At 41.8% G+C, this 10796-nt stretch overlaps 1 protein-coding gene across 1 annotated transcript; it reads left to right on the top strand.

Moving 5' to 3' along the window:
• The first annotated feature begins 265 nt into the window (after positions 1 to 265).
• On the top strand, positions 266 to 8828 carry LOC124290214 (acidic proline-rich protein PRP33-like). Its single transcript, XM_046726926.1, has 2 exons — positions 266 to 275; positions 8113 to 8828. The coding sequence occupies exons 1-2, from the start codon at positions 266 to 268 to the stop codon at positions 8826 to 8828; spliced, it is 726 nt and encodes a 241-aa protein (XP_046582882.1).
• The last annotated feature ends 1968 nt before the right edge of the window (positions 8829 to 10796 follow it).

Raw genomic sequence — 10796 nt, 5'->3', positions numbered from 1 at the left:
TGTTAAATGGTTGACAGATTAAGTGATGTATGTTTTGGGGCTTTGTTTTGTTTTGATAGGTTGATGTGGCCTGAAGACGTATGTGAGCATTGACTCCAGTTCAAATTATACCAATTGCCCATAGTTTATTTCAGAACATTCTTCCGTTCTGCGAGTCTCTCAGTAAACACATCTGTTTAGACTGTACCATAAACACAAAACCTGTCTTTACGTCTCTCAGTTCATAAACCTGCTGAATCTGTCGACATACAAGTGTACCTGCTACATGCCGCAAGGTAAGTGTGCTTGTACGGGTCTGTTGTCGGGTTATGGCGTTGAGTCGCTCGTCCTTCAGTGACCTGTGTACACCGAAGTGACGCAGCTAGTGCGTTCCCAATATCGTACATGAACTAGACTTTCATGCAAGTACAAGTGCATTCATACATAATTCCTTACATGTGACGGACAAATTCTTGTTCTCTGTTCTTGTAGAGATAATCACGAAGGTCAGAATTTGCTGTACATGACCTTAAGGTCAGACTATCAAACAAACCGATATATCAAAATAACACGACATTGAAAGAAGGACACTTTAAAGCTCGGATTCAGTTACTTTTTCACATACCTGCCAACATACACGTGTATGTATATAATGTCACCTGTTGTTACCCAGTGAAAGAAGTGGATATGTAGTCCACTTCACACAATGAAGTGATACCATTGATGTGATACCATATATAGTATGACCAGACATTATTGAGAATTTTAGGAATATGTTTAATTGGATTTCTAGTATAAACAACCTTGACAAGCTATCAAGTGCTTGGTTTTATTCAAGAGAGACAACTCCGTTAATCCTTTTTTCATTAGTTTTTGAAGAGTTATCCCCCTTTGTTTACTTGCTAGCAGACGACATTTTCAGTGATCCTCAGTATGGATGATTTAGAGAAGTGGAAGTTGATTTTAGAGTATCATAACTTCATCACTGGACTGACAGACTGACTGAGTTTACTTTTACGCCGCTTTTAGCAATATTCCAGCAACATCACGGCGGGGGACACCAGAAATGGGCTTCACACAATGTACCCATGTGGGGATTCGAACCCGGGTCTTCGGCGTGACGAGCCAACGCTTTAACCACTCGGCTACCCCACCGCCCCAGAGTATTATAACAAGGACATCAGATCAGCTAAAGTGATTTCAAGTAGAACAGGCATCCCTTTGTCCACTGTTTATCGTGTTTTGAAAAATATTGCAAATAGATATGGCACTGAGCACCAGGGGGGCGCAGGTAGGCCCAGAAAATTGACTGTCGGTGACAGGAGGCGGCTTGGTATTCTTATTTCTAAAAACAAACGAAGGAGTTTAGAAAAACGTAAGGCTGGATATGACTGATAGAGGAGCTGTGGCTGTCTATAAGGAGACAATTAGAACTGAGCTGCATGCAATGGGTTGGCAGAAAAGTCGAGGAATTCCATCACCGATCATGAAACCTGAACAAAAGGAGCGAAGGTTGAACTGGTGCTTACAGCATAGACATTTTAACTGGGACAATGTGATTTTCTCAGATGAAAGTTATGTGTGGCTGTTTCCTAATACACTAACATTCTGGACCAAACAAACTGAAAAACCTTTGTATCAGCGCCCAAAGTACAGTCCGAAAGTTAACGTGTGGGATGGCATATCTGTGTTAGGGGCAACGCCCCTCTGTGTATTTGAAGGGAATATGAACAGTGAGCGGTACACAGATATTCTCGAGGGACATTTACTTTTTGGAAATTTTTGGATTTTCCAGCAGGACAACCACCCAAAACATCGTTCAAAGCATTCACAGGCCTGGTTTCGGACCCAAAATATGCCATTATTAGATTGGCCAAGCCATAACCCTGACCTAAATCTTATGAAGGAAAGTGTCAATAAGAAAAATCTGACAAATATTGCTGAAATGAAAGAAGAGGTGGTCCGATATTGGGACAGCATGGACCACGACTTTCTAACTTCTTTGATCAGTAGTATGCCCCGCCGCATTGAAGCCTGCATTGCTGCCCATGGTGACTTGACAAAATACTAACTGTTCACCTATCTTTGAATCTGGAGTTATGTTCTGCTAATATTCACATTTAATACGTGAGTAATGAGTGAAAAAAAATCTCAATACTTTCTGGTTGCACTGTAGCATAACCCGGACACACAGACACATAAAGACATACAGCACTCACACGGTGATCCATTCACCATCTCTCTCTCTCTCTCTCTCTTCTCTCTCTCTCTCTCTCTCTCTCTCTCTCTCTCTCTCTGTCTATCTCTCTCTCTCTCTCTCACACACACACACACACACACACACGATCATCCATTCACCTTCCACTGTCCCAGACACACACACGTACATGCTTGGGTGGACACAAATGGTGATTCCCGGGACAATTGTAAACAAAGAAAACTTTGAGAATGGTGTGGATGAGTCAGCCTTTTAAGCTCTTTAGCATTCCTGTAGTCTAAGAATATTAGCATTCTAGCTTTACGGCTGGTAAATGTTTAAAGCTAGAATAGAAAAAAGCGCTTCCATACTTATCGGAAATCAGCTTGTTAATTATTGTCACTTGCGGATCTTCCAGAACGCTTAGCTGATTTTGATCACTTAATTTGAAATTGATATTCAAGGGAAATATGGTTTGTTTCAACATCCCTTAAAACCCCTCGAGGAAGAGTTGCAGTGGGTATTAATGGAGTGGAAGTCTTCTTGCTTGAGATTGATTTTAAGAAAGGTGTAAAATACAAATCTCCTGGTATTGACATGGGTGTGTACTGAAGATATTTGTGAAGCCCGGTCGTGTGAGAGGAATACCCGTCCTACTCAAGTGTTTACTCTCTCTACAGTAATCTGCAGGATGCCACAATCACGGAGGACCCGAGGGGACCCGAGAGGGCTTGACAAAGCAAAACACATTCACCAGCCTCTCACACTGCAAGCAGGGCAAACATTCCATTCTTAAACTGTCACAGCTATTTTGTTGCAGATTCAAATCGTAATTTTCATCTTAAATATTTCCATACAGAGTGCTGATGACCAGGGATATCGTGCTCCGAGTCCACCACCAGGGGGCGCGTGTTGTCGGTGTTTAGGATTTGTGTAATTCCATTACGTAACGCAAACACTTGCAATCCGTGGCTTCAACCTGGAATGATTTTGTTGAGAAGCGGGGGTACTTGGTGTCTCTGATCGGATTGTCCATTGGTGCCATCGTCAGTGACAGTGAGAGAGACTAGACGAAAACAACAACAACATAAATATGTATTGAAGCGATAAATACGCATTTATTAAAACAAGTGCATGTACATTGAGTGTTTGGGGATTGTAACGAGGACACGTCTCGGATCAGCAGATCCTTGCAATGCCAAGGGACGCAACACTACACGGCCAATTGAGGCATGCCATGCAAGACAGGGAAGCAACATTGCATAGCCAGTTGGCACTTATGGTCTCTGGGCAACTCTCTATTACAGTACAACATGGCCGTAATATACGTTTAATACCAGGACTGGTAAACGTGAAATCTGGTTTCAACAAAATGAAATATCAGGGTTGACAGAGAAACAATGAAAAGGTATTCATTTCCCTCAGCAAAGCTCAAATATTTATAATTACAAGATTTAAAATAAATAAAATAATGAAATAATTTTAAATACATTTTGAAACATTGTTATATTATTGTTTTGCAATTTCTTTGGTTGTTTAAGGTCCTGAGAGCCATCGATTATAGTTTATGAAGTCAGTGCTTCTCAAGTCGTATAAACTGTGTAAACCTTATAAACGGCTGAACCTTGGGAATAAAACCGGGCGTAATGTTTTTTTAAAGCCACCGAACATTTAAAAAAACATATATAAGACAGGACACAATGTGGGTCAGCGAGATGAGGAGCATCACAGATCTTTATAGCCAAGACACGTCCGGAACAGCCATCAACTAGAGATCGATTACTTATCTCACTGTATCCACGAGGACCTTGCTCTGTGCCGGACTATTCTAACGTACGTTTCATTGAAGACACAATGTTCTGTTGACACTTCCACCAAAACGTCATTTACCGCCTCTTTGTGACGTTTCCTCCGCTTGAAGCCATGTAACTGACACATGACTATTTATTTGACGGTTTATTTCCTGTCATGCGCGTTGTTATCCTGTGTCGACATCATCGGCCATTGTAGACTCAGAAGAGCACTACTGGTGCAGTCTGACGCCGTCAGTGCAGTCCAAGAAAGCGTTCATTGAAGACATCAATAGTCAAGAAAGCAAGAATATGTTTCATTGACAGTTATACATGACCTGAAACTTGGTATCGCGTCTTAAGCATCACTTGGACACTAGGTTTACAAGAAGTGTCAAGTTTGTTTATAATTATTCATGCTGCAAAGGTATTTTGTAACTCAAATTCACTTTCGTGTTTTCAGCGTCGTAAGGTTTGCAAGGAGCTCACAGCTGAACCACAACATTAAATACCTTTAACCGAGAGTCAACCACCCATAATGTATGAGAGATTAATGCAGTTTGAAATAAAAACTATATTTATTCTTCACTACGACATGAAACACAAACTAAGGTGATTATTTGAGAAATGTTTTGAACAAAGTATTACCCTGTGCAAGGACAAGATAATGACTACATTACAAGGTTGGTCTGTTATCATCAAAGGGGATTCCCTTAAAGTGAAATGTGAATGACAGTTGGAAGGAAATTTTCCAAAGCTGAATTAAAACAGAAAGTGTTTATCTTCCAAATGGTTGGTTGTTTATAGTGTAGCTTTTTGTAATTCAAAAACAACAACGTACAGACAAGACATGTGATTGAAGAAGTGAAGACTGTCCAGCATGTGTGCAATGCTTCACTGCCTGAGCTAAAGTAATCAATGCGCACCTGTTATAGTGCGTTTATAAGCAATTCAATTAAAACCTCAAATATGAGGGTTTCTGTATAGAATGTTCTTTTTTGACGATATAAATGGGATCTGAAATGGCGTTAATGAAAATTTATGTTTGTCTTCAGGTTGAAATTAGTTACGTTCTCCTGTTGTGGCATCACAACACCTTCGACCTGTCCATGGAACATGATGGAAATATTTTGGACAAACTCTGTAATGAATGGAGTTGACAATCTAGTCATGGTTGCAATAGTTGTAAACTACAGCTTATTTTAGAAGTGTCAGCGGTAGACATATCAATTACATACTTTTCTGGTGGACCATGAAAGCTATGAGACAGTGTTGTTTAGTGGAAGGGGCTCCGACGGCGGTCGGGCTTATTTCAGTATTCTCACACTGTCATTTAGAAGTTCTATTTTTAGGACAGGACTGGTCAGATTGTATTAACATGTGAAACTGTTGATGGTGTCCTGATTATAAAACTCCATGGTCATTACTTCATGCAGAGTCCACACCTATTAATTCCGTTAATTACTTAAGGTGCGCAGAGGTATCTGAATCATGTGAGTGCCGCCAGTCCTCAGATGGCCTGTACGTATATTGAAAATCGTTTTGTTACCATCAATATTTGATAGTGATTTATAAACACATTCTCATAATATATCGACACTCGGCATTGCTTTTTGTAGAATTGTCTGTTGATTATGTAAGAAATGTTGGTCTTTAATTTACTGGTGGGTACAGAGGTGTATGTTCAAATACGATACATTATGTGAGGAGAATTTGGGAGTCATCCATCAGCATGCGATTTCACTTTCTACTATAGTACTAGATTAAGCAGGACACCTTAAGAAGATCGACCATAGCGTTTCCATTGTGTTACCAAGATCGTATCGTCACCGGAAGACCGGGCAGCATGAGTGGGTCGATACCACGTGCTGACAGCGAGAGTGCTTGAGAAATACATAATGGGATGGTACCGGCACTAGCTCATATTCTGGTTACTTTATTTGATGGTAGAAGTGCAATCGTACAAATTCGGTTACCTTATACGATGGTAGAAGTACTATCGTACAAATTGGTTACCTTATGGGATGGTAGAAGAACTATTGCACACATTGGTTACCTTATGGGATGGTAGAAGCACTATTGCACACATTGGTTACCTTATGGGATAGTAGAAGTACTATTGCACACATTTGGTACCTTATAGGATGGTAGAAGTACTATTGCACACATTGGTTACCTTATAGGATGATAGAAGTAATATTGCACAAATTGGTTACCTTATAGGATGGTAGAAGTACTATAGAACAAATCGGTTACCTTATAGGATGGTAGAAGTACTATTGCACACACTGGTTACCTTTTTTAGGATGGCAGAAGTACTATTGCACAAATTAGTTACCTTATGGGATGGTAGAAGTACCATTGCACAAATTGGTTACCTTATAGAATGACAGAAGTACTATTGCACAGATTGGTTACCTTATGGGATGGTAGAAGAACTATTGCACACATTGGATACCTTATGGGATGATAGAAGTACTATTGCACACATTGGGTACCTTATAGGATGGCAGAAGTACTATTGCACACATTGGTTACCTTATAGGATGATAGAAGTACTATTGCACACATTGGATACCTTATGGGATGATAGAAGTACTATTGCACACATTGGGTACCTTATAGGATGGTAGAAGTACTATCGTACAATTTGGTTACCTTATGGATGGCAGAAGTACTATTGCACACATTGGGTACCTTATAGGATGGTAGAAGTACTATCGTACAAATTGGTTACCTTATGGATGGCAGAAGTACTATTGCACACATTGGTTACCTTATAGGATGGTAGAAGTACGATGGTACATAGTGATAACTTAATGGAAAGGCGCAGGTACAAGCGCACAAAGTGGTCAGCAGCTTCAGTCACTGTTTGCATTGATCCAATTTTCTTAAAGGTCCAACTGCGGGAACCTTGTTCAGTGTGTTTGATATTTGTATTCTGATGGCAACTCAGTCCAATTAACGATCATCCATCAATGAGTCCCTCCTATCGGCATCAGAGACTGGTGATCCGGGCTGGACCTCTGCAGCATCCAATCCGACCCGTGTCCTGTACACGCCCAACCCATCAGTCATGTATCATACACATCATAATCTGCACGAGAAAGGACCACAATTTCCCGCGGTAAAAGGAGCTGATTTGCTTCATTTCAGTGATTCCTGGGTAACTTGTAGACTTCGCTAATGAGTTCCTTTGTTTTTGTACTAATTACCTTCGATTTTTCCACGGTCACGTCGATAGTCGAGTATAAAGTGATAAGAGAACATCGATCAGACAGTTGACTGCTTCTACGGCAGGTGGCGCTGTTCCGTTGTAACCTACTCCACACCAGGGGTGACCACAACATTATCGACAGCCATGTGTGGAGTTTAGGTATCCAACAATCAAAAGGTTGTGACATCGTGCCCTCCAGCACCTTCTTTAGCATAGTTAGGTCTTCTACGGCACACCAGGATGACCACCCCACCACTGAATACCATCACTGTCCAATACCTGTAATAGTTAGGACACTCTACACCAGCCAGAGTAACCATGTTACTATGCGGTAGCATGTCTTCCCACGTATTACCATCTATACCTTTAAGTAAGATTCAGAAAGTGACGTATAACAGTAGACGGGATTTACTTTGGGATTCCAAGTTATGGACCTGCCAGTGTAACGTTGCGATATAGATCTTAACATATAATGACTAGCATCGTTATGGACTGACACATCACTTAAAAAATGAATATATGAATCGCTACAGTGGCATCTCCAATGGTAGACGGTGTATATGTATGAGTGTGTTCGAGGTAGACAGTGTATATGTATGCGTGTTCGAGGTAGACGGTTAATATGTATGTGTGTGTTCGAGGTAGACAGTGCATATTTGTGTGCGTGTGTTCTAGGTAGACAGTGTGTATTTAAGTGTATGCGTGTGTTCGAGGTAGACGATGTATATTTGTGTGTATGCGTGTGTTCGAGGTAGACGATGTATATTTGTGTGTATGTATGCGTTCGAGGCAGAGAGTGTATATTTGTGTGTATACATGTGTTCGAGGTAGACCGTGTATATTTGTGTGCGTGTGTTCGAAGTAGAGAGTACATATGTGTAAGCGTCTTCGAGGTAAACAGTGTATATGTGTTTTGTTCTTTTTCTGAGTCCGCTTCGTCCCGACAACCACCAACACCCGGCAACCTCCAAGAACCGGCAACCACCAAGACCCGGCAACCAACAAGTCCCGGCAGCCAACAAGACCCGGCAACCACCAACACCCGGCAACCACCAAGACCCGGCAACCACCAACACCCGGCAACCACCAAGACCCGGCAACCACCAAGACCCGGCAACCACCAAGAACCGGCAACCACCAAGTCCCGGCAGCCACCAACACCCGGCAACCTCCAAGAACCGGCAACCACCAACACCCGGCAACCACCAACACCCGCCAACCACCAACACCCGGCAACCACCAAGACCCGGCAACCACCAAGAACCGGCACCCACCAGCACCCGGCAACCACCAAGAACCGGCAACCACCAAGACCCGGCAACCACCAAGAACCGGCAACCACCAAGAACCGGCAACCACCAACACCCGGCAATCACCAACACCCGGCAACCACCAAGAACCGGCAACCACCAACACCCGGCAACCACCCAAAACCGGCAACCACCAACACCCGGCAACCACCAAGACCCGGCAACCACCAACACCCGGCAACCACCGGCAACCACCAACACCCGGCAACCACCAACACCCGGCAACCACCGGCAACCACCAAGACCCGGCAACCACCAAGAACCGGCAACCACCAAGAACCGGCAACCACCGGCAACCACCAACACCCGGCAACCACCAACACCCGGCTCTATAGTATCTGGAAGATGTGTACCAGACAGTAGTGAGGACATGCCTTTGTATTTGTTTCTGTTTTCTGTAACCTTTGTACTTGCAACCTGTTGCAAGTGAGACAATCAGTACCGGTGGTTTATGGTAAATAAATAAATACAGCTGGAAGTTCCTTACCAGACATTTCAATCTAGCTGTCCACCGATCAAATTCACATAGCTTCCGTTGAAACAGATGTACCTTGTTGTATTTCTGTATGTCAGCACTATACACCGTGTCCATGCACAGTGACTGATACAAATACGGCCAGTGTCTATAATCATGTTACTCACAGAGAGAAAGTAAGAATGAACTCCCAGACAACAAGGGTTGACGCTGCCCCCTGAGATCACCAGACCTAGTAAAACTTCATAACATTTTGACGGATTTTGTCATACACCCGAAATAACACTGAGTGCGGCGTTATACAACACACACACGCACAAACACACAAACGCACAAACGCACATCTCACCTGTAGCCCGAGTATGCACCTTACATACATTTTGAATGTGTTCTGCTGTCCTCTCACAACCTATATATAATCCTCCTTAATCCACATGATATATTTTATAGCTGGAATATTGCTGAGTGCGGCGTAAAACTAAACTCACTCACTCACATGATATATTTCTATGTGAAACCATACAGATTAAACATTGTTAAAGAGTACTGTAAATCTCACTTTCTGATATGATTGTTCAGAAAGCAGGATGTTCGGATTAACCGAGACCAACGTATATATTCCATGTTGACGATCGCCTCTTGTCGTGCTCCCGACCTTGTGCAAAACGATTCAAATAGACTGACCCAGCGTACCAACAGAAATCTGACCACGCGAATCACGGAAATCTCCGAAATATTCTGAGTGAGCGTGAATAGAAGGAGACTGCGGCATACGGCGGCGCCCCCGAGCGTACCTACCAGCGCCCCCTGTCTGCAGAACGGTTATGCAACACACCCGCTACATCGTGTGTCCCGACCGGGGAGCTATTCGTGATTATTAAGGAATTATTTATGTGATTGTATCAGACGAATAGGGAAATCTACTGGCCCGGTATCGGAGAGAGGTATGTCATGTTGTAACTGACTTTTTGATACTGATTATCGTCTTCATTAATCATATCGATTGATTGCTGTTTGTTTTGTGCGCACACCTGCAATTTCAATCTCACAATCGTATATTTATTGATTTTGCTGTTTTGAATTAGTATTTCATGAATTGTTTTTCTTTAAAAAATAGTCCAAATATTTGTGATGTCATAGGAATGCTCTAACATCCAGTATACTCGCACGGGGTGTAAATTCTAAAACATGCTGATTTTTCCCAGCGTTATTGTTATTATATATACAATAATGGTGCTGTGCAATACTGTGAATGTCACAGAAGATTGTGTCAAGGTTATCGTAGCAGGATGGTGTACATGTTATCAAAGCAGAATGACAATATATATTTAATATCATATAGGTTTAACAAGATAACGTAAGTATTACGGATCGGAAAGACAACAGTGTTTTCACACCAGGGTGATGTTATTGTCATGCGCATTAGGAACATCTGTTATTATAGGATGTAGCTCTTACCGAGCGGGTTATCGGAGCAGAAAAGAATTCTTTATTATCATAGCATATATATATATTGTAAATATTGTACAGCAATAAATGATATATTAATATTTCTTTCAGTGGCATTTAGAAACTGGTATGATGAAAAGGAACAATTTTATGAAAAGACAATTTCTTTTTTGCATTAGATGAGACGTTTTGATGTAGATCCTGATGCCATTACCAAGAAAGTCACCCTATCGTCCTCGTGGTTTGGTAGACTGTCACTTTCACCTGAAGTCATGGCGATACATACTATACACATGATCCCTAACATAAACGTCGCATCTATTGCAATGAAGACTCTTGATACATCAATAATGAATATATATATATATATATGTATGTA

The sequence above is a fragment of the Haliotis rubra genome, unplaced genomic scaffold (assembly GCF_003918875.1).
Source record: "Haliotis rubra isolate DU_JTF1 unplaced genomic scaffold, ASM391887v1 Scf46, whole genome shotgun sequence".
NCBI classification, from domain to species: domain Eukaryota; kingdom Metazoa; phylum Mollusca; class Gastropoda; order Lepetellida; family Haliotidae; genus Haliotis; species Haliotis rubra.
This window is presented reverse-complemented; position numbering and strand designations above follow the sequence as displayed.